The following is a 23,578-nucleotide window of genomic DNA, read 5'->3' on the forward strand; positions in this document are numbered from 1 at the left end:
GTTTAAAAATGTAAAAACAATATTCACTTTGTGGGCTATATAAAAACAGATTGTGGGAGCCAGATTGGTTTTGTGGACTGAAGCTTGCCAAATTGTCTTAAGATATTTGAACTTAGAGTGTGGAAAAGCCAACCTGAAACTTGAGAATATAGGAACACCACAAACCCAGGACTCAACAGCAAATTAGAAATTGAGTGGAGATACTCAAGTGTCTGAAGCCAGGGAAAGGGGCGCTGGTTCAAAAACCAGAATGTAATAAGAATTGAATAGTTCAACTAACATTACACTGGCATTTCTCCCTCAGCACTGTCAGAACTGTTGTCTCTTTATTTGAAGGAGGTGTACTTGTTCTTTTTGGTGCCCCTGAAGTGCCAATGTCAGAACTCTTGTGCCTTGGAGCCACAGTTGAGTACAATAAAGGTTGATCAGACAACTGAATTTAGTCATAATGGGTAGCAACTTTATTTAGGTTTCAGCCCTTAGTAAGTGTGCAGGGGGACGGAGTGGGAAGGATGGCATACATAATTGAAAACTTAGCTGCTTACTTGTGAAGGTTGTCACTTACTCTCTGGGACTGTGCTTGGCCATAAAGTGAATTGGCCACATGCCACCTCGGTTGGTGCAGTGGACATTGTGTTTTTAAATATTGTAAGTAACAATATACACTGTGTTATAAAACATGAATGTGTGTCTTAATATGCTTTTTGTTTGTTTGTTTTTATAAATAAATTTTAGCTAGTATGTTCAACACGCCAGGGATGCAAAGCTTGTTGCAGCAAATAACTGAGAACCCTCAGCTCATGCAGAACATGCTGTCTGCCCCCTACATGAGAAGCATGATGCAGTCACTGAGCCAGAACCCCGACCTTGCCGCACAGGTGAGCTTGTGACCGCCTCAGCGTGTTCTGAACTGAGCAGCTGTGTGGGTCTGTCCTTGGCGCATTGCCTGTGCGTTCTCGGAGCACCAGAGGTGGAGACACACATCTCCAGGTTTTGCGGGAGTTTCAGTTGAGTTTCAAGTAATTGAAACAACCTCACTTCTGCTATTGCTGATGAGATGCGCTTTAAAAACAAACCAGACGTTTTTAGACTCTGCTCTGATCACTGCTGCTCTGGGCGTGCGTCGCTGCATGCCAGCTCTCGGGTAGCGGGCGTGGAGTGGACGTGCGTGCCCGCGTGGTCCCTGCAGCTCAGGAGTTTAGGGATTTAGCTGCGTTCCTTACAGCTCTCCTTTACCTGAAAGCTTCTTCTCTTCTCTCGTTATTTCCAAAGTCCTGCAGCCACACTGACCCAAGGCTATAGCAGATGGCGTTGAGGTAGGGTCCTTAGTAATAACTTACATAACAACAACAGTTACTGGACAATGCTTCTGGGTAATGTTAATCTCCAAGTGTGCGTGTCGTGGATTGTTGTGGTGTTTGGAAAGCTGGTTCTGTGAACTTATTAATTAAATGCTTGATGGTAATGTGTCCTAAGCATTTTTGTCATTTGGGTCCCTGATGTGGGGGTGTGTGAAGTGACCTGTATTTTCAGGTACGTATTCAGTTAACACTGGATGTGTGCTATCCCTGTGGTTCCTCTGAGTGAGCATGCTCTGTCTGTAGAGGACCTGGTGCTTCAAACCTGCTGTCTGCTAACTGCTAGGCAAAGCACTGACAGCGCGCGAGGCCACGCCTCTTCCTGTAGAGTGCCTTAAACCTACAGTGTGCTCTCCTCACATCAGCTGCTCTCGTTTATAGTTTATTCTTTTGAAACTTAAATATTTAAAGTATTTTAAACGTAAAAACTTAATTTTTGGAATGGGAGTTCAGGTAAGTTAGGAAAATATAAGTATAATGAATAAAAAGGGGTGTGTGTGCGTGTGTGTCTGCATGTGTATCTGTGTGTGTGTGTGTCTGTGTGTGTGTGTCTGCATGTGTGTGTGTGTCTGTGTGTTTGTGTGTGTCTCTGTGTGTGTGTCTCTGTGTGTGTGTAGCTTTTTCTATCCTAGTTGAGCCATTTAAGATTAAAGTACGTGTAGTAACGGTTAACAGCCTCGTAACAAAGGAGCGTTTGCCTGGAAGACTTAAAGAGAGGCGTCCCTAACTGGAACAGCTCTTGGTAATTTACTGCTCACTCTAAAGCATATTCTGTATCCATAAGACACCAACTGTTCTCTGCTTTGATGGTGTTGATAATCCACTTTGAAGTGGGAGGGAATCGCTTTTTTAACAGGATTTACATACAGTTGTTATTTAGTACGGTTGCCTAATTGAGGGCAAAGATCACTTCCTCCCCAGACTTTGGACAGGTAAACAGGCCATCAGTAATCATCAGAAAGCAATATGCAATTTGTCTCTTTTGAACCTTGTCGTTTCTGGTGTGCTTATTGTGTGTGATGGTCTTACCTTCGGGCAGTCACATCCTGTTAATACTGGTCATCCTTTGAGGGCTAGGTGTCCCACATTCCTGTCTACAGTGGTGCTAGTGAGGTGGGATCCAGACGCTAATCTTGGTGTTCTCCTTCCATCCGGGGTCTTAGCTATGTAACCTTACCTAGAGGACGGCTGGGCTGGTTGGGGCTGGTTTCCATCTAACAGCTCCAGCGCTCTGGCATGTTGATTGCTGTTGTGGTTCTTCTGGACTCCCAGGTGGATGGAGTGATCCCGGACCTGGGTGTTCTCAGTGCTTGCTGTGTGTGTTGAGGCCTCTAAGCAAGCCATGTTTAAGCTGTTACACAGTGATTCTCTCTTCTCTGTAGTGTAGCAGGAAGCCTATCTTCCTGACCGAGAGCCTGGCACTCCCACAGTTGGTTCTTTTCCTTTTGTCCTTTCTTTCTTTCTTTCAAAGGCAGGAATTCACCTTTGTTCAAGGAAGAGGAGACAAAACACTTGCTTTTATTTTTTAGGGCACTGCCTGTCATCCGTCACCTACCATTCTTGTTCAAGAGAAGATGCCCACCTTCCTTCCTTCCTTTTCTTCCTTCCTCCTTTCCTCCCTTCCTTCCTCCCTCCCTCCTTTCTTTCCCCTCCCCTGAGCTCCTTGTGGACAGCACTTCCCTGCCCGTTTTGATTTCTGTTCTCCCTCCCTCTTAAGTGCCGGTTAGGCACTTGGAGGCAGGCAGAGTGTAAGCAGGTGCCTGGCTTGTCCGGATGTCTCCAGTAAACTGTCTGAATACTTGCCCGTAGATGATGCTGAATAACCCCCTATTTGCTGGGAACCCTCAGCTTCAAGAGCAAATGAGACAACAGCTCCCAACCTTCCTCCAACAAGTGAGTAAGACAAGACGCTGCTGTCTGCCGTCTGCGGAGGGGGTGCTGGGAGCGTCCTGAGACCTGCTGAGAGCACAGTGCACAGGAGCGTGTGACCCACCCCTGTAGACACTGAGCCTGACCTCCTCGGCCATGTCACCCCTCCTCTGAGGAGAGAACTGCGCTGCTTTTGCTCCTGAGGATTGTTAACATCGTAGGCCATTTCCTTTCACTGTGCTAACCTTGAAGAGCTTCTTCATGTGCACTGTGTGGTTTCCAGCCATAAGAAAGTGCTTCCCTCGGGTTGCTTTTGTTGTAATGTCTCATTTTCTTCCAAATTAGTAGAATGCTTGTTCTCTGGGAGTAGATCTCATTTCCTTAAAATCTGAATTAGTGAGATTAAGACTGTCAGTGTTGTCACCTTGTAAGGTTTTTTTTTTTTTTTTTTTTAAAAACACTCCCCAAGATTGTCACAATGCTATTTAGAAACATAAAAGTGGTGTTGGTGTTTTTGAAACTGGTAGTTGTCGGGGTTCTTACCTGATTTGAAATCATTGTTAGGCAGCAAGTCGTTACCCACAGTTAGTGACTGTCCTTGCTCTGCTGCAGTGGTAGAAGCTCCTTCCTTTGTGTCAGGCATGGGGATTTGAAAGCCAAGAAGCTAAACTAGGGGCGCTGCACTTACTTCAGGTTTGCCACGGTGATTCCAAGATGGTCACTGGGAAAGTTGTTAGATTAGCAGTAGACAAGGCCTGGTCACCAGGTTACCACCATCTAATAAATTGTGCATTTGGAATTGCGTAGAAAATTGTTTCTTCTGTTGGAAAAAGGGGATGTGGCTTCTGGAACTGCTCCTTGTCTTCGCTCTAGAAACGGCTTGGTAGGCTTGCGAGTGAGTCAAGTAATAGCTTGTGTTGGACTTTGCTGTCAAAGAGGAGGGTTTATGTTCATTTTGGGGAAAAAATAAGGTGTCTGGGTGTAAGATTTTAGATTTTCTTCAAAAATGTTGCAGAGTTGGAAATATGTACCTGCCGTGCTTTTAGTTCTCTGGTAACCACCAGGTTTCCTTCCTCCTCAGATGCAGAACCCCGACACACTGTCAGCCATGTCGAACCCTAGAGCCATGCAGGCGCTGCTGCAAATCCAGCAGGGCTTGCAGACGTTGGCCACAGAAGCTCCCGGCCTCATCCCAGGGTAGGCTCATTTCTCTGGAACTCCAGATTTAATATCATTCTGCCTTTTATTTTGGTTATTGAGTTGTTTTTAGGAAAACAACCTCGCCAAGATCGTGTTGAATGTAGCCTGATGGTGCTGCCTGTGCTCCCCTAGGTTTACTCCTGGCTTGGCAGCGGGCAATTCTGGAGGCCCTGCAGGAACCACTGCACCTAGCACTGCACCTGGTGAGGATACGAACCCCCAAGGGGGCGCTGCTGAGCCAGGCCACCAGCAGTTTATCCAGCAAATGCTGCAGGCCCTCGCCGGGGTGAACCCTCAGGTGATAATGCTTTTCTCTGCGAACTTTGCTCTCTTTTTCCAATTTTCAAAAACCAGCAAAAAGAAAGCGGTAGCCATTTCCTGTTCAGAGCAATGAAAGTGCTACTCAAGGATAACAAATCTAAAACCAAAGCAGCCGTCACAGAAGCTGTTAACTTTGTTGCTGTATCAAGTTTTATAAGAGTTTACCAAAGGGAATCTAAAAACATTGTCAATGTTTCAGAACAGCTGGTTCTAGGCTTCCTATTGGAGCCTGTCTACTGTCTACTGCTCCTCCGCACTTCCTGTATGTGGTGGACCCCTTAGTGATATTGTTGCCCCTGTAAACATTTATTGTCTTTACTAAGAACTTACCGTTAAAGGAAGGAGCCTGGAGAGGAGGCTGACCAGGCTTCCGAGCATGGGTGTGGCAGCTCACAGCCATGTGTGACTGCAGTTACAGTTGGCTCATCTGGCCTCTGTGGGCAGCAGGCATGCTGTCAGGTAGTGATACCATAGTTGAAATTGAAGTACGCTTAGTATTGATACGAGAGAAAGTGACTAATTCTTAACTGTCGGGGCATGGACTCTAAAGAAGGCTTCTTTCTGCTGGTTCACAAGGCTTGGAGGTAATGAAATTTACCAGGCTTGTTTACCTTTCGTGGGAGGGGAGAGAGAGGCTTCAGGGAATCAGATCCAAAGCCCTCGTGTACTCATTGCAACCTGTAAGGCTTTCGTAAAGGCAGAGTTATATGATCTGTTGGTCATAGTTTAGGAATAAACTATTCTAAAATAAAGTGCTAATGAGCTTTTAAATATGACGGATAGTTACAAATTATTTTAAGTCGTATTTTGCTCATTTGAAGTAACTGCAATATAAATGTAGGGATAAATTATAGACTAATGCCTGGAAATTAGTTTTTGAATGATTGCAGGTGGTCTTGTGGACTTCAGATGAATAAGTCTGTCCTGTTTAATAAATAACCCAGGACGGTGGCAGGATCTCAAGGCAGACGTAGCAATTTAAAGAGCGCTCAGCAGACCAGCATACATTGTCTAGAATACAGTTGATGTTTTTAAAAGGTGACTTGGTATAGCATAGACCGGCTTTCCTTAGATTGTGCTTCATTGTTCTTTTCAACAGCTGCAGAGTCCAGAAGTCAGATTTCAACAGCAACTGGAACAGCTCAGTGCAATGGGATTCTTGAACCGTGAAGCAAACTTACAAGCACTGATAGCAACAGGGGGCGACATCAATGCGGCCATTGAAAGGTTGCTGGGTTCCCAGCCGTCATAGCAGCATTTCTGTATCCTGAAAAAATGTAATTTATTTTTGATAACGGCTCTTAAATCTTTAAAATAACCTGCTTTATTTCATTGGGATTCTGTGCTGTTGTAAAGGAAACCAATAGGAAGTCTCTGGAGGTGGAGTGCAGTAAGATGTGCGGGTTTCTGTGTCTTTGGAACAGTGGGAATCGATGTCTCTGGTTAAGGCCGCTGCATGCGTCAAACACTTGGCATTTGTTGTAATCTTTTAAACATCACCTTTTCTAATTGGGTGAACACATTTTTGTCCTGCATCTGTCCAACTAACTTGCTTTTTAAACATAGCCCTCTGGTAGTAATTTATGTAGAATAAAGGCATTAAAAAGCAGATCATTTGCGCTCCATGGTTTCTGGTACAACATTGCTGATGTGACTTTGGCATGCGCTTTGCAAACGCTGCCGTAAGGTTTCTACTGCTGACAGTTTTCTCTATTTGTATACAGAACCAATTACTGCACATTTCTAGGCATCTAAGCAAAATTTCTGTAACCGAAAAAGTACGATAAGGATTCCTAAGTGTGTAGAATCTTGCAGCACCTTTGATAAACATCTCTCAGCAGAAGTGCCATTTAGTCAGTGTGGAAAATAAAGAAAAACTAATTCTGGTTATCTCTTTAGGGACATTTAATTGTACAGGCAACATAATGTAAGGACATCTCAACATTCTATAATGGCTGTAAATTACCTTTATTTGTGCCGACTGAAGGAGCACGTGCCACACTCTGTCTGTACCACACTCTCTGCTGGGTTTGCTGGGGCTTCCTGCTCCCCGCAGGGTCTAAGCAGCACTGGGGTATTGAGACGTCGCTTTCACTGGAGGTGCTTATGCTTCCGGTTGGTTGGCGTATAACGGTAGAGCTCTCTTGGGTTTACCAGCTTTCTCATCCATAGGCAATACCTGGATCTTAAATGATTAGTGAGCCACTCGTCTCTCAGTGTTTGGCTAGTTCTATAAAGAAGTAGTTTAATGTCTTGCTGTTCGGAGCCTCGGAAGGGGGTGGGGGAGGGTTGAGACAGAATCTGTGCTGGATTGGGCCAGCCTGAACTAGGTAATACCGGCAACTCTGATTCTGTGAAGATTCTATGCATACGGTAGTGTCGGTCGGGTGGAAAAGAGCCGTTTTAACAATTTTCAGTAAGTTTGGCTGTTCTATAGCCCCTTTCTTCCTTCCCCAGAGACGTTCTGCTTGCCTGACTCTCACACTCTTGGGGTGATACATTCCTTTGGGACCAGTTAAAATACAACGTTAGGGTCAGTGATGTATGTGACTGACTCTGGTTCAGTATTCTCTTAGGTCACTGTGTTCTCTCTTGTATGGTTGCCCGAAATTATAATGTTAAATAATCTAGAATGAGTTCAGACAAGTAAAATCAAGGGAAATAGAAGGTGAATTCTGTAACTTCTGTAAGTCGCTTGATACTAAAAGGTTGAGAGGCAGGTTGGCCCCAGGCTGTACACTTTTCTGACACTTTCTCCAGGAAGAAAACATGGATAAAGGTCGGGGTGGAGGCGTGACTGAGGAGGTCGGCACAGTGTGCACATGTCTGCTCTCTGCCTCACGCCTCAGTCTGTCTGGTTGAAAGACTTTGTACGGGTGAATGGTAATATACTGGTGGGGCAGTGTCAAAAGCAGTTTGATTTATTAATCACCAAATAACAATAAACCTCCAGCTTTTACACTTGGTCGTCTGCCTCTTTTGTAGAAAAGTGTCTTGTTTTCTCTCAGTATGTCTTAATGTAAAACCTATTTGGTTTACCCCAGAAACGTTAGAGATTTCTTTTGTCAGGGAGCTGGGAATGGTGGTACACTCCTTCAATCCCAGCCCTCAGGAGGCAGGGGCAGGCAGATCTCTGAATTAGAGGATAGCCAGGCTACACGGAGAAACACTATCTTGAAAAACAATGATAACAAATTCTTTTGTGAGCTATGGGGGTTGGTTTGTATTGCACACAGTCTGACTCTGTAGCTGTGGCTACTCCGAAATCCATTCCGTGTCCCAGCCTGGCCAGGAGTCTGCACTGATCCTAGGTATTGAGATAACAGATGGGAGTCCTCTGTCCTGCAAGTACACGGTTGCTAGAGTGAGCTGTCTACTAGATTAATTGGGTCTACTAGGTGTACTCTGGCTTGATATCCTCAGTTCACAGTAGGTTTATTTGGGAATAACCCCCATGTGAGAATCGCAGTGCCTGTCTGTGGCTGGGATTCTTAGAAGGGCAAAAAAGGCGTTGTGTGCAGGCATGTGTTGTTCTTACACTGCGTCCTCCAGAACAGAACACACAAAGAAAAGAATGGAAGGGTAAAATATAAACTCTAACAAAAGTTACCAGATAGAAACGGTCTTCCCAATTTCAAGCCAGGGGTAGTGTGTGCCTATGTCTAGTGGGGATCCAAAGCGTGAGACCAGTGTGGATAAACAGTGAGATCCTAGGTATCAGGAGAGGAAAGGGGGAAAATACTTACATCTTGGATTTCAAGTTTGGCTTAAAGAGTAATGAAAGGGATTACTAATTAGGCAGGGCCTTACCACATATCCCTAACTGGCCTTGAACTCACAAAAGTATTTCTTTTTTACTATGGGAAAGCAGCTACATTTAATTAAAGACAGCCTGTAGAAATAGACCGAAGTTGTAAGGCAATATGACAAGGCCATAGAGTACATTACAGAGAACAGAAACATTTCCAAGAGCATAGTTTATCTGCAGTCTGGGTTATAACTGTGTGCCAGGAACTTACCCTACTCTTGAATTTCAAAGTTAGGTAAGTATATACGTGGGCGTGTTCATTATGGCCAGAAGGAATCTCACTGTGTTGAAAGCATCTTTGTCTCAGTCAGGGGTTCACTGCTGTGAGCAGACACCATGACCAAGGCAAGTCTTATAAGGACATTTCACTGGGGCTGGCTTTACAGGTTCAGAGGTTTAGTCCATTATCAGCAAGGTGGGAGCATGGCAGCATCCAGGCAGGCGTGGGGCAGGAGTTGCTGAGAGTTCCACCTCATGTTCTGAAGGCAGCTAAGAGAAGATTGTCTTCAGGCAGCTAAGAGGAGGATCTCTCAAAGCCCAGTGACACACCTACTCCAATAAGGCTACACCTCCTAATAGTGCCACTCCCTGGACCAAGCATATGTAAACCACTACATTCCCACTTCCTGGCCCCCATAGGCGTGTTCAAACACATGAGCCTGGGGTGGGGGGCATAACTAGCCACAGCATAATAAAAAATACACTCAGTCCAACTTTAAAAGTCCCCACAGTCTATAGCATCTCAACAATGTTAGAAGTCTAAAGTGCAGAGTCTCTTCTGAGATCCATCCAATCACCTAACTGTAATCCCCAAAACAAAATAGGAAGCCAGTCGTGAAAACTCTGCATCTCTGTCTCAACTCCACTGCTGCTGGTCTTGGTGATCATCCCTTGGTACTGGCATCTCAGATATATTGGGATCTTCCGCTGCAACTAGGCTTCACCCATAGGCTCCCATAGGCTCTCATCATGGTGCCAAGTCTCAACTTCTTTGCATGACCCCTTCAGTCCTGGTCCATCAACTGCAACTGAGGCTGCACCTTCACCTTCCATGGCCTCTCACAGTGCCAAGCCTCAGCTGCTCTCCAAGATCCCTTCATGCCTTCAAAGCCAGTACAACTTGGGCGACTCTTACACATTACCAAATCCAGCTGCAGCATTTGACTATCTCTGGAACACAGCTTTTTTGTGCACTCAGAAAACACTTCCCAGGAAGATTTCACCTCAGTGATGCTGGTCTCTTCTTAATCACTGCTAATTTCTTAGCTCCAGCATCAGTTGTCCCAGTAGTCCCTTCTATTCTTGCTCTAAAGCCATTGGAACCCGTGTGAGAGCACTTGGCACTCTCATTTCAGAGCCATCGATCCCTCCCGCCTCCACCTCTCTTTTGTCTTTTGTTGTTGTTGTTTTGTTCCGACAAGAGCTTATTATGTAGCTCTGACTGACCTGGAACTCATTCTGTAATTGGACTCAGAGACCTGCCTGCCTCTGCCTCTGAGCACTGGGATTAAAGATGTGCACTTCCACGACTTCCACTTTTCAGCCTATTTTATTTTATTTTGTTTTATTTTATTTTATTTTATTTTATTTTATTTTATTTTATTTTATTTTATGTGTTCTAGTATACTGTTGCTCTTCAGACACACCAGAACAGATCCCATTACAGATGGTTTTCTGAGCTACCATGTGGTTGATGGGAACTGAACTCAGGACCTCTGGAAAAGCAGTCAGTGCTCTTAACCGCTGAGCCATCTCTCCAGCCCAGCTTTCCAGTTCTTTACGTAGCAAATTCAACCGCTTTAATGTCATTGAGTCCAGCACTTGGAGTGTTAAGAACCAAGACAAAATAAAAATTTATAAAAGTATGTAATAGTAAAATATAATAAAAAGGTAAAATGTTGAGTGTGTGTGCTTGTGTGTGGGTGTGTATGTACATGTGTGTATGTGTGCGCACATGTGTGTATATGTGTGCATAGGTCTGCTCGTATGTGTCTACGTGTGTGTGTGTGTGTGTGTGTGTGTGTGTGTGTGTGTGTGTGTGTGTGTGTGTGTGCGCGCGCGCACATGCGCTTGAAATGTGGCAGCGTCTTTCAGGACCTCTAGCCCTGGAGCCTGCCTGCCCTGTGTGGGAGTCACTCCATGTGTGGCCTGCTGATCACTGCTGAGTTACAAGGTCAGTGATTAGAACTTTCCTGCATCAGGACCTGCTGCCGCTGGCTTCCGTGGAATTGCAGCCTGTAACCTGCTCGCTTGCTTTCTCTCCAGAGCATCCCCTCCACCCTCTGTGCACCCAGAGGTAGTAAATGTCCTAACTGATGTGTCAGGGACTGGGGCCAGCAGGAGTTCTGCATGCAGGGAGAGAGACGGGGGACCTTACACTCTTCCTGCTGCTGGCACTTCTGTTAGAGGGGAGGAGCCATCCCAGACCTGTGCTCAGAGCTTTCTGTTCCCATGGCAACGTGCAAGCTAACAGAGGGTGGTGACTAGAGCTCTGCATTCTTCAGACCAGGCTTCTCCAGTGTGTTCCAACCTCTTGCTGGGTCTACATCTGCTCTCCCCCCACTGCAACCCCCTCTCCTGTTTCTGTGCCTCTGTGGCTGTCTCCATGGCAACGCAATGGCAGGGCGTCCCCTGGATCCCTGATATTGATTGTTGCTTGTTTTATGGTTCCTACGTTGGCTGGGTCTCAAACAATAGACCCTTTTCAATATGGTGGTAAACTGTATAGCTCTCTTGAGATATGGGCCATTGCATCCTCAAAACCTGCCTCCCACACAGGCGGAGCCACCCCACACTAGATTTAAAGCCTACAGGAAGTGTGGTTGTCAGTGGGACAACCCCCAGCCCAAAAAGCCCATGTTGGTACTACAGGCCATTTCCTTCTCTGCCCTCCATAGCCTTCCTGTTCTGTCACCTCTGCCCGATTCCCTGTGTGCTTTCTCTCCTTGGACTACAGACTTTCAGCCTCGTTGAAAGCCGAGTGGCCCAAGGCCTCATTAAAATGGCATTAAACTGATCAAGTCAGCTCAGTCAGCAGGGTCTCAAGGGAGGGAGTGAGGATTGAAGAAAGAAGAGACAATTAGACCACTCTATAACATGGCTCCAGCCAGTGCTGAGGCTGAGGCTGGTTTATTTTTTTTCCAGTCTGCTTTTGTACCATTCTAGGTACATGCAAAGAATAGGGTCAGTTCTAGGTCAAAGACGAAGTAGTCAAGGAACAATCAAGGCAATAAACGAAGTCCCATGGTCCCTGTGTCTAGGGTTTTTTCAGGATGACCAAGATACAAGGACTACAACACATCCCTCGGATGGATTCATCTTGAGCCTACTTCCTTGTCCTAGCCCAGTGTCAAATTCCTGCCAAATTCCTCGAAGATGGCCCCAAGAGCTCTCCACATTAAACAGAGTATCCTTTTCCGTCTCAGCGAGCCCAGCCTATCTAAGCCCAGTTTGCTTGGTTACAACCCCACTAGCTCTGGACTTTCACCACAATGAAGTCTCTCTGATGCTTTCTTCCGGGGTTGGTACATACAAACTACAAGTCCAAACAGGTTTCTGGATCAGGCTGCTCTGCCCAGGTCCAAGGCTCAGGTCAGGTACCAGAACGCCCTGGTCAAGATGGTTCAGTACACTGGCTGGGAAAGCATCTGGTGGTGTTTGCAGTGCTGGGGTCAGACTTGGGGCCCTGCACATGCCAGTACACTGAGCTATGTCTCTTGCCCTGAGACATCCCATTCTAAGGTGCATTAGAGGTTGGAAAACACTGCCTTTCTCTTACTTTCCATTTTCTGCTGTGGCACATCTGGGCTGGGCCGGTCCAAGTCTAATCCGGGACACACGAGTAGGGAGTGGAGTGAGGAAACAGTCTACCAGGAACTCTTATCTTTCAGCAGATCTGGACTCCTTCGTTAAGGCTCCAGTTAAAGGACCCTAGGGATTTTCCCCAGCCTTACACCCACCGCCTCGGGTCAAGGCTAGGCCAAGTTCCATTCTCCACCCACAGTCCTCAGGAGGAGCAGGGACATTCTTGAAAAACCGCAGAATGTCCTGACTGGTAGTCACCTGACCCTCTGGTTCCAGAAAGAGTTCGAATGCGTGTCATATGCTTGCTAGCCAATAGAGTCAAAGGTCAATATGCTTAGCCAATAAGTTTAAACTGTAACTTGCTGATGTAACCCGTACTCCTAAAAAGTATAGCCATTTCAGGTTGCCTTCTAGCCGCTCGCCACGAGGGGCTGATTGAGGGTTGGCCCTGACACTCTGGAAAAATAAACCTCTTGTGTTTGCATCGAACCCTGTTCTCGTGTCTCACTTGGGGGTTCCCCCAGTAGTCAAGACTCACTTCGAGCCTTACAAGACGAGGTCATACTATGTAGTTCTGGGCTTGCCTGGAACTCAGTGTGTAGGCCAGGTTAGCCTTGAACTCCCAGAGACCTAGCTGTGTCTGGAATGCAAAGGCTTCACGTTTCAGGGGATGAATGCTCTCTTTCCTTCCCGCTGTGACCAAGCACTCGGCAAACAGCGGCTGGAGGAAGAGTGAGCGATCTTATTGTGGCTTTAAGAATTGACAGGACGGGGGGGGGGGGAGAGATGGCTCAGCGGTTAAGAGCACTGACTGCTCTTCCTTAGGTCCTGAGTTCAATTCCCAGCAACCACATGGTGGCTCACAACCATCTGTAATGGGATCTGATGCCCTCTTCTGGTGTGTCTGAAGACAGCTACAGTGTACTTAAATAAAAAAAATTCTTTAAAAAAAAAAAAAAGAATTGATAGGATGGGGGTGGTTCGGGATTTTGCTCAGTGGTAGAGCGTTTGCCTAGCAAGCTCAAGGCCCTGGGTTCAGTCCCCAGCTCCGAAAAGAAAAGGAAAGAAAAGAAAAGAATTGACAGGACGGGTTGGAGAGATGGCTCAGCGTTTAAGAGCACCGACTGCTCTTCCAGAGGTCCTGAGTTCAAAGCCCAGCAACCACATGGTGGCTCACAACCATCTGTAATGAGATCTGATGCCCTCTTCTGGTGAGTCTGAGGACAGCAACGGTGTACTCCTATACATAAGATAAATACATTAAATAAATAAATGTTCTTTAAAAAATAAAATAAAAAGAATTGACAGGACACAGTCTACTGTGGCAAGGACTCAGAGTAGCTGGCACAAGTGGTGACTGGTCACACTGCACCCACAGACAAGAAGCATGGAGCAGTAAGGCCTGGGCTCAGATCCGGTCCTTCAGTGCAAGTCCATTACCTTCAGTCTTGCTACTTACTCTGTGTTTGGAGTCTGTCTATATAACAGGTCCAGGAGAGCAGGGTCTACAGAGACACTGTCTCCAAAATCCAACACAAAGGTGATTTTAAAAAAAGGAGAAAACTCTTCACAGGTCTTTCCATGAAGTGACTCAACCAAAAGCCCTTTGCCTCCATTAGCAAGCTGAGATGTCCGTGACAGTTAAAGAAAATGTGTGTATACACAGTGAAACTTTGTGTAGTTGTAAAAAGACCCAATTCTCTCCCGAGCAGGTCCTAAACCTATATGGAGGGGAAGGGGGAGGAAGGGAACCAACCAGAGAGGAGCAGGAGGATGGGGGAGGGCGGTGAGAGGGGGATGCATTAGAATAAAGTATAAAGACGGACGTGTGAAAACAAAGTCGTTTATGGTGGGGCGAGCCTTTCATCCAGCACTGGAGAGGCAGAAGGAAGCAAATGTCTGAGTTTGAGGCCAACCCGTCTAATAATAACCCACTAATAATAGTGACAACGAATAAATGACATTATAGAGAGTAAATGACAGAAGACAAAGCCTATGATTTAGTATGCTAACCTAAAATATTTAAAAAGCAGTTGACGCTGCAGTCGGCAGTATGGCATGCAGTGGGCGGCTCTGTTCTGTCGGGGTTTCTGTTACTGAAACCAGTTTCCAGGATCGCAAATTTCACTCATTATTACAGATACAAGCACAAGCCATTGTTCTTTTGAAAGGTAGTAATTTCTAGCATTGATTACAGGATTTTCTCTGGCCATCTGGTTGCATGGTACATGGATTTAAACGTCAGTTTTTAACTTTTTAAAAAAAGATTTATTTATTTTTACTCATTTATTTATGGGAGTACACCGCAGCTGTCTTCAGACACACCAGAAGAGGACATTGGATCCCATTACAGATGGTTGTGAGCCACCATGTGGTTGCTGGGAATTGAACTCAGGACCTCTAGAAGAGCAGTCAGTGCTCATAACTGCCGAGCCATCTCTCCAGCCCCAGTTTTTTAACATTTAACATCCTCCCCCTTGTCTTTCCAAGCACACCGCGGACTCCTAATACAGTCAAACAACCGTCTCCACCGCCACACCTCCACGCGCTGCGGTTTGTTCCCAATTAAGAATTCAGAATACAGCCTGACCATGGTGGTCCTCGCCTTTAATTCCAGCCCTCCAGAGTGGCAGAGGCAGGCAGATCTCTGAGTTCCGGACCAGCCTGGTCTACACAGAGAAACCCTGTCTCTAAAACAATGAATTCAGAATATACAGTGGGACTTGGAGGCAGAGCGCGCTGGACCCCACAGGCGTGAAGCGAATACTTCACTTGAGGGCTTCCAGAACTGCAGCCGCGATCTCTGGGAGACCTTTGTCCACACTGATATGGATGAAGTTTTCGGGAGCTGATGGGGGCTCCAGAATACTGAACTGGGACTGCAGTAACTCGGGTGGCATGAAATGTCCTCTCCTTTGGAGCAAGCGTCCATAAATGAGCTCAAACGACCCGCAGAGGTGGACCACCAGGAACTTCCCGCCAGCCAGCGGCTCCTCCTTTGCTGACTCATCACTTCTCGGAGGCACGTCACTTCCGCCTCGGTTCAAGATGTCCCTGTACATTTTCTTCAGAGCTGAACAGGCTAGAACGACAGACTGTCCCGAAGCCACATCTCTGTTTTCAAAATATAAGAAAACACATACCCCCCACCCCCCAAAAAGGGATGAGGGCTGAAGAATGAAGCCATTGCAAAGGCTGTCAATTATGGGTGTTAATAGCCTGTCTCTGCCGGTGTAAAGTGTTACTTGAAAATGGAGATTAAGCAGTGGGCGCTAAGCAATCTTAAATTAAGGGTCTTTCATCCGTAAACTGAACAGTCTTGGGCTCAAGGGTTACAGCCCCCGGCATCAGTGCCTCACCTGTAAAATGGGCCCATTCAGAGCTGTCCCGAGGACAGAAGTTGGCTGGGTACCTGGTGTGTGCAAGCGCTAAGTGTTTGTCTCCACCCCATGGACGCGTCCAGTTGCGGTTTCAGAAGTGATTTTTAATTTACTGGGTTATGGCGGGCAGGTATGACGTCATACCTTAGTAAAATGTCGTGCAAGCTGCAAAGCCATGGAATCCTGTCCTGAAATTAGAACAGACTCAGTAGCTTTCCCAGCACCGCTTGTACAGAGATGGCTGCATCACAGTCAACTTCAAAGAGATCTTAGTGGTTATTGTTAGCATTCTGTCTAAGCTCCGCCCCACAGTTGCCTGGGAACAGCCAGGTAGGCTCCGCCCCACAGTTACCTGGCAACAGACAGGTATCCCGACTCACTATAAAAGGGGCCTTCTTGCCCCTGCTCTGTCCTCCCATTCCCCTCTCCCTTCTCTCTAGTCGACTCATGGCCAGCCTCTCCTTCTCTACTCCTTGCGCTCTCTCTGACTTTCTCTGCCCTCCTACCCTCTCAACTCCCCTCCCATGCACCGAATAAACTCTATTCTATACTATACCATCGTGTGGTTAGTCCCTCAGGGGGAAGGGATGTCTCAGCATGGGCCCGCAGAGGCGCCCACACCTCACCACACCTCCATAGAACATATCCCCCCTTCTGTTTGTCTTTTTATAAACACATTACTTATGAGAACTGGGCATGAACAGGCTGGGGGTAGCGGGGAGCCATAGGCCTACCACCACAGAAACATTTTCTTGGTTCTGGTGTCGATGGCTCGTTTCAGAATACTAGAGATTCCCTTAAGCTGCAGTACTCTATACTCCCTTCAAACCTCCCACTGGTGCAGACGTCCTCCCTGACTTTCATGCTCACACACCTCTTACTGTGGCTGACGTATTCTTTCAATGCATCTGATCAGAACCCACAGCTAAGCACTTGATCTGCAGCTGAGTTCTACCCCAGCCTTGAATTAATGTCTTAATGCACCATTTGATTTTGTCTCCCAAAAACGACTCCGGTTAGCCAAGGTTTCCTGCCACATTCAAGCAAGAAAGGAGATTAGAAACGACGATACTATCTATTATGCTAAACCTTTTAATTTTAACTTCTTGGCTATTTCCTTTTTAAGTTTTGTTTTATTTTATGTGAGTGTTTTGCCTGCGTGTTCTCTAAGCACACTGAATGCTTGCGGTGCTCACTGGGGCCAGAAGAAGACTGGGGAATCGCTTGCAACTCAGTTCCAGGCAGCTGTGAGCACCACGTGGGTGCTGGGGACAGAACCCCAGAACTCTGCAAGAGCAGTCAGAGCTCTTAAGCACTCTTTAGCCTCTCAGGTGGATTCTCTAAACCATTAAGGCGGGAGTGAGCACAGCAACGCCCAGGAAGGCACGATGCAAGAGGAGCTAAGAGTTCAACACCTAGGCAAACAGGAGAAGACTGGCTTCCAGGGAGCTAGAGTGAGGGTCTTAAAGACCACGCCCGCAATGACACACCTACTCCAACAAAGCCATACCTCCTAATAGTGCCACCGCCTGGGTCAAGTGTATTCAAACCATCACAGCATCTAAACAGTTCAGATTCACTTATTTTTGGTGGATTATCAAGACCTTCGACTTAACAGGGAAAGTACGGCCTCTGACTAGGCTCGCCCAAGGAGTGGCCTAGGAGCTGAGATATTAAGATGGACATGGGTCGCTCATGAAGGAGGAAACACAATCCAGAGATCAGCTGGACAGTGGACACAAAAGCCTTGTGAGGAGGAACACGGTCGAGCGAGGGACCAAGGGGCTGGGTGGCTCCAAGGGAGATGGAGGTGGGAGGAACCAAGAGGCTGAGTGGCTCCGATAGAGGTGGGCGGGACTAAGGGCTGAGTGGCTCCAATGGAGATGGAGGTGGGAGGGACTAAGAGGCTGAGTGCACCGATGGAGATGGAGGAGTTCCTGACATTTCTAAAAGCGATACTGAACGGTCTTGAGATCAGTTACATCCCAGGAGAGCCTCAGACACTGTGGCATGGTGTGGTGGTTTTAATGAGAACGACCCCCATAGGCTCGGATGCTTTAATACTCGGTGAAACTTTCGATGAAAGTTTTGGGGAAGGATTAAGAGGCGTGGCCTTCTTGGAGGAGGTGTGTCCTTGGGCGCAGGATTTGAGGTTTCAGTGCATTCCCAGAGTGCTCTCTGCCTCCTGCCTCAGTTCCGTGTGTAAAAATCTCAGCTGTCCCCGCTGCCATGCCAAGCTCCACCCTCATGGATTCCAATCCTCTGAAACCGTAAGCCCAATTAAGGCTTGGTCATGCACAACAACAGAAAAGTAACTAAGACACGCGGCCACATCGGAGTTTGCACCATCACTGTGGTCTTGGGCTGGAATTCACCAGAACTTGGTGGTGTGAGAGAGGTGAAAGGACCAGGAGGCGCTAACTTCCCCTGTATGAGCACAAGGGAGCCTCTGCAGATTAAAATCTGCAAAGAGCTGTGGCAGGCTGCATCCAGGGAGGGCAGAGGTGGTTCATTCCTGGAGTTGAATTCACGGAGGAAGTTCAGGTTCTAGGCTAACTGATGTGGAAGCGTGTTGCAGCGATGTTAGGCTCTCATAGCCAGTGTTACCTGGTCATTCAGTGGTACCCCTTTCCCCATCTTTATCCGATTCTCCTCAGAGTGGTAATCATCGGCATCATAGAATTTCCATCCCAGCTTTAGGAACAAAAGGAAAGATATATAGCGTCAGCAAGATGGCCCTTGTGACAGTCACCGGGAGCTTACTGTCGGGCAGGTGTAGATATCACTGCTCTGAGGTGGCCCCTCTCCCACTGATAACTTTGATTTATCACCACCAGGAAGAAACGGAAAGGGAGGAAGCCGTGGACAAGAACACAGTTGGCGAGGGGAATTACCTTGTTGGCCAGCAGCGCACCCACAGTGGATCTGTGGAGAGAATACAGGTGATGCTATTTCTGCCCAACACGGGTGAGTACCACCCGTTCTGAGAGCTGTTCTGAGAGAGGCACAACTGTCATGACTTACGGTACTAAGATGCAGGCCCCTCTGTGGTTCTAAAGCAGACACGACCTTAGCCATGGCGTCTAGAGGCGGCCTTCACCGTCCTTAGGAATACCAGTGAAGGGGTTGGGGATTTAGCTCAGTGGTAGAGCGCTTACCTGGCAAGCGCAAGGCCCTGGGTTCGGTCCCCAGCCCCGGAAAAAAAAAAAAAAAAAAGAATACCAGTGAAGATGTATTAGCAGGAAAGCAATGTATCAGATCTACTCTGAGCCAGGGGTGGCCAGGTGTGGTGGCACACACCTGATATCCCAACACTTGGAGGCAAAGGCCGGAGGATCTCTGTAAGTAGATCTCTGGCCTACACGGGCTGTTTTATGTAGATACTGTCTTTAAACACAATTCCCAGGGCTGGAGAGATGGCTCAGTGGTTAAGAGTGCTCTTCTAAAGGTCCTGAGTTCAATTCCCAGCAACCACTTGGTGGCTCACAACCATCTGTAATGGGATCTGATGACCTCTTCTGGTGTGTCTGAAGACAGCCACAGTGTACTCATAATACATAAAATAAATAAATTTTTTTAAAAAAGAGAAGAAAAACAATTCTCACTCCCTCACACAAACAAAAACAAAACAAAACAAAACAAAAAAAGTTCCCCCCCCTCAATAATCAGTGTTTTGTAGCTTTGTGGTAGATATAAGAAGTGGAGGCAGGGGGCTGGAGAGATGGCTCAGCGGTTAAGAGCACTGACTGCTCTTCCAGAGGTCCTGAGTTCAAATCCCAGCAACCACATGGGGGCTCACAACCATCTGGAATGGGATCCGATGCCCTTTTCTGGTGTGTCTGAAGAGAGCTATAGTGTACTCCTATACATAAAATAAATAACTTAAAAAAAAAGAAGTGGAGGCAGGAGAGGGGACAGTTGGTTCTAGGCCAGTTGGATGGCACACGGAAATGCTGACTCAAAATCCCAAAAACAGCTGGGGGTCGTGGCTGCAAACCTTTAATCCCAGCACTAGGAAGCAGAAGCAGTGGGTCTCTGAGTTTGAGGCCAACTTGGTCTACAATGTGAGTCCAGGACAGCCAGGGTTCTGTTATACAGAGAAACTCTGTCCTGTATAAATACTTGGAGAGAGAACACTGAATGAAGAAAATGGTACTTTTATCAAAGATTCAAGAAATTGTTTTTTTTTTTTTTTTTTTTAAGTACTATTGATTTTGTTTTGTGTTGGCCTCGGCATGGGGCCTTCCCTGACGTGTGATTGACACATCCAAAGCAGGGGGTTTAATAAAAAGTTTAAATGCCAGAACACTGTGTAAACTTCGGGGGCCCATAAACACCTCGGAGCCCTGTTAGCTATCCAGACGCACACAATGAGAGGTGGCTCAGCAGTTAGAATACTGGCTGATTTTCCAGGGGACTCTGGGTTTGGTTCCCAGAACCCACAAGGCAGCTTGCAACCATCTGTATGAAGCTCCCATTGCACGGACTCTGGTGCCCTCTTCTGGCCACCTTGTGCACTGCACCCCATGTGGCACTCAGACAAACTGCAGGCAAAAACTCCGTAGATAGAAAACAAACACCAGCAGGAGCAGAGATGGATCCCGTGCCGTCAGCACCCTCCACCACCTCTCCTGCAGAGCTCCCCTAAGTTTTTCACCCTGCAGTACCTGTCACTCAACTGAGTTCTCTTCGAGCGCCTCCAGCGCCTCCGTCGAGTTCCCAGCCCCTAACTCTGTTTCCAAACCAGCCCAGTCCAGTCACTCCATCAGAAAACAAACACAGGTAATGCTCTCAGACTTGTCCTTCGGTCTCTACCACAGAGACAACCAGAGCACTTACTATGGGCTAGGTGTGGTTCTGGATGGAAGAGAAAGGGTTTCTGGGAAGAGACTGTGAACACAATGGACGGACTTCCTAGTTTCGCCTCTGGGGTTTGTTCATTCTGTGGTACAGGGATTGAACCTCTGCACGACAATCCACCACCGGGTTACACCTATGGATCTGGGCTCTGTCCCACTTTACCTTCAGTTCAAAGAATCTCGCAGGTAGGCGTCTATAAAGCTAATGCCTACCGCTTGCTTACTTCTGAACTTCCCAGCACTGGACTGAGAAGAAACTGCTTATTTTGCAGAGTTCTAGCAGCACTTCGCATGTGAGCATTCCAGCCTAAGCAGGAACATGATCAAGGCTGCTCTTCACTTTTCAAAACCTATTTGGAAGAATCCAGAAACTCACCTAGGAGGGAGACCATCTGCCCATGGCGAGGTTTGCCTCTTGGTTTGGGGTTCGCACCCTCCCACCTTGTTCTGCAAGATGCCACCAGGCTCAGGTTTATAAGACTAAAGGATGAGAAGGGTCGCTAGCCACTGTCTACAGGACCTCTTGTGTTTTACCCGTGGTGACTCTGGGGAGCTGCCAGGGGGGCAGGAGAGCGGGGGTCCTCGGCAGGGGCGGCGATGGCGTGGCCCCCAGGGCTCCGGCCCCCCACAGCCTCCCAGCTTCCACCCACCCGCTGCCCCTACGACCTACTTCCCAGAGCCGCTCACTCCCATCACCAGCAGCACCCCGGGTGTCTCCATGTCCCTGCTCCCCGGTCCTCAGCACCTGCTTCCGGGACAGGTCCCGCCCAAACACTGACATCATAGACCACGCCCCTCCGCTCCTGCGCTGACCGCTGGGTGGTGCAGCCCCAGAGGGTTCCTGCTGGGGTTTCCAGAAGATCGTGGTGCCCTCTTTTGGTGTGTCTGATCAGGGCGACAGTGTATGCATGTGCGTTAAATAAACAAATCTTTAAAAAAGAGAGAGAGAGACTCATTTCAAACAACAACAACAAAACAACCAAACAAAAAAGAGCTTGCTTCCCCTTTCTTCTCTCTAACCCGAAAAAGCTCAAGGGTTAAAATGGAAGAGACAAGCTTGACTGATGTTCAGGGGTAGAAAGGTGCTTTCCCCCAGTGCGGCCTCAGCTGAGCAGGCATGCACCAGCCGCAGCTTCACGCCATGGTCCAGCATCTTTCGCTCTGTGTGCAAAAGCTTATCCAAGTATCTAACTCTTAGGTGTGTTTCTGTTTGCTTTGTTTTTTGAAACATTTTCTCTCTCTCTCTCTCTCTCTCTCTCTCTCTCTCTCTCTCTCTCTCTCTCTCTTTCTCTCCCCCCTCCCCCTCTTTCTCTCTCTCAGTCAGCTTTACCTCTGCCTGTCCTGGAACTCACTACATAGACCAAGCTGGCCTCAAACTCACAAAGATCTGCTTGCTTCTGCCTCCCTAGTACATTAAGCCTGGGGTGGACTTTGGCTACACAGGGACCGTGAGGACACACTGAGGCCTAGCATGTAGCTCATAGTTGAGCATTTACCTAGTACACACAAGGGTCAGGACTCAGAAAACAGAAAAAAGAAGAGCGCAGGTGGCCTTTTTCTAAGTGGGTCATTGAACAGTGAACTCGGTAACACCTTTAATCCCAGCACTCAGGGAGGCAGAGCTAGCTCTTCAGATCTAGGCCAGCCTGGGCTACATACTAAGACCCTGGGCTTTTTGTTGGTTTTGTTTTTAAAATAATGTTTAAAGTTTTTTTTTTTTTTATGTGCATTGGTGCTTCCCTTCATGAATACATGAAACTGTTGGATCCCCTGGAGTTGGAGTTACAGAACAGTTGTGAGCTGCCACGTGGGTGCTGGGACTTGAATCTGGGTCCTCTAGAAGAACAAGCAGTCAGCCATCTCTTCAACCCGTTGTTGATCTTTAAAGAGGATGCAATGGAGAACCGATTGCTCTCTCTCTCTCTCTCTCTCTCTCTCCCTCCCTCTGTGTATGAGTGTGTGTGTGTGTGTGTGTGTGTGTGAGAGAGAGAGAGAGAGAGAGAGAGAGAGAGAGAGAGGATGTTGTTTCAAGTAAGAGTTTCTCTCTGTAGCCCTGGCTGTCCTGGAACTCATTCTGTAGACCACACTGGCCTGGAACTCAGAGGTCCACCTACTCCTACCTCCTGAGTGCTAGGATTAAAGATGTGCCACCATGCCCAGGTCTGGGTGTTCTTTTTAATTTCATGAACCATCAGTGTGGTAGAAATTAGATGTCACTGGTCAGTGAACACATCTGTCCATTGACCACTTAGAAAATGTAATTAAAAAATAATTAATTTGTGGAGAGGGTTTTCATAACCTAAGAATTTTCCCATTCTTCTGTTTAAAACTATATCATACCAGGGTTAGAGAGGTGTTTCCCCAGTTAAGAGAGCTTGCTGCTCTTTTATGGGATCTGGGTTTGGGTCCCTGCAACCCCACTGGGACTCACAGTAGTAACTCCATTTCCAGGGGTTCTGACAACCTCTGCAGTCAAGGGGCATGCACACGGTGCATAGATACACATTCAGGCAAAACACTCATACATATAAAATAACATTTTTATAAAAAATACAGTATTGAGAGAAAATAGATTTATACCTTAAAAACGTATTTATTTATTATATATAAGCACACTGCAGCTGTCCTCAGACACACCAGAAGAGGGCATCAGATCCCATTACAGATGGTTGTGAGCCACCATGTGGTTTCTGGGAACTGAACTCAGGACCTCTGGAAGAGCAGTCAGTGCTCTTAACCACTGAGCCATCATCTCACTGGTCTTTTTAAATTAGAAAAAATCTTTGATCAAGTACCAAAGGCAAGCAGTCATTGAATAAACAACAAATGATGGAAATTAGCAAACTATTGGGCATGACAATGAATTTGACATAACTTTAGTCACTGAAAGAGGAAATGCGGGGTTTGGGATTTAGCTCAGTGGTAGAGCGCTTGCCTAGCAATCGCAAGGCCCTGGGTTCGGTCCCCAGCTCCGAAAAA

General features: G+C 47.1%; 2 protein-coding genes across 9 annotated transcripts in view; one reads left to right on the forward strand and one right to left on the reverse strand.

Annotated features, from left to right (window-relative positions):
• Window positions 1-7,707, forward strand: part of Ubqln1 (ubiquilin 1) — a 44,043-nt gene extending 36,336 nt beyond the window's left edge. Inside the window, exons 7-11 of one of the 2 annotated variants that reach the window (NM_053747.2) lie at window positions 736-878; window positions 3,168-3,251; window positions 4,309-4,424; window positions 4,560-4,725; window positions 5,848-6,360. In NM_053747.2, coding sequence (NP_446199.2) covers window positions 736-878; window positions 3,168-3,251; window positions 4,309-4,424; window positions 4,560-4,725; window positions 5,848-6,000 — 662 coding nt within the window. In that variant the 3' untranslated portion in view covers window positions 6,001-6,360. Of the gene's footprint in view, window positions 1-735; window positions 879-3,167; window positions 3,252-4,308; window positions 4,425-4,559; window positions 4,726-5,847 lie in introns of both variants that reach the window. The other variant, XM_006253551.5, reaches the window with a different exon arrangement.
• Window positions 7,708-14,605: 6,898 nt separating this feature from the next.
• Window positions 14,606-21,729, reverse strand: Idnk (Idnk, gluconokinase). Of its 7 annotated transcripts, none has more exons than NM_001037362.1 (5): window positions 21,270-21,323; window positions 18,635-18,665; window positions 18,348-18,434; window positions 15,885-15,928; window positions 14,606-15,474 (listed from the first exon to the last, which is right to left on the reverse strand). In NM_001037362.1, the coding sequence occupies exons 1-5, from the start codon at window positions 21,317-21,319 to the stop codon at window positions 15,129-15,131; spliced, it is 558 nt and encodes a 185-aa protein (NP_001032439.1). In that variant the 5' UTR covers window positions 21,320-21,323; the 3' UTR covers window positions 14,606-15,128. The 7 variants fall into 7 exon arrangements, with proteins under 7 accessions (NP_001032439.1, XP_038951917.1, XP_006253625.1 ...); XM_039095989.2 differs by lacking the exon at window positions 21,270-21,323 and adding an exon at window positions 20,976-21,260; XM_006253563.5 differs by lacking the exon at window positions 18,635-18,665 and having other exon boundaries at window positions 21,270-21,510.
• Window positions 21,730-23,578: the final 1,849 nt, after the last annotated feature.

This window comes from Rattus norvegicus, chromosome 17 (genome assembly GCF_036323735.1).
Source record: "Rattus norvegicus strain BN/NHsdMcwi chromosome 17, GRCr8, whole genome shotgun sequence".
NCBI classification, from domain to species: Eukaryota; Metazoa; Chordata; class Mammalia; order Rodentia; family Muridae; genus Rattus; species Rattus norvegicus.

Coding starts and splice junctions, on each gene's coding strand:
- Idnk (XM_006253563.5), bottom strand. CDS start 21,383: ATGATGTCAGTGTTTGGGCGGGACCTGTCCCGGAAGCAGGTGCTGAGG. Junction 18,435..21,269: donor GGAGTGAGCGGCTCTGGGAA/GTAGGTCGTAGG, acceptor TTGTTCCTAAAG/CTGGGATGGAAATTCTATGA. Junction 15,475..15,884: donor TTGCACGACATTTTACTAAG/GTATGACGTCAT, acceptor TTTTGAAAACAG/AGATGTGGCTTCGGGACAGT.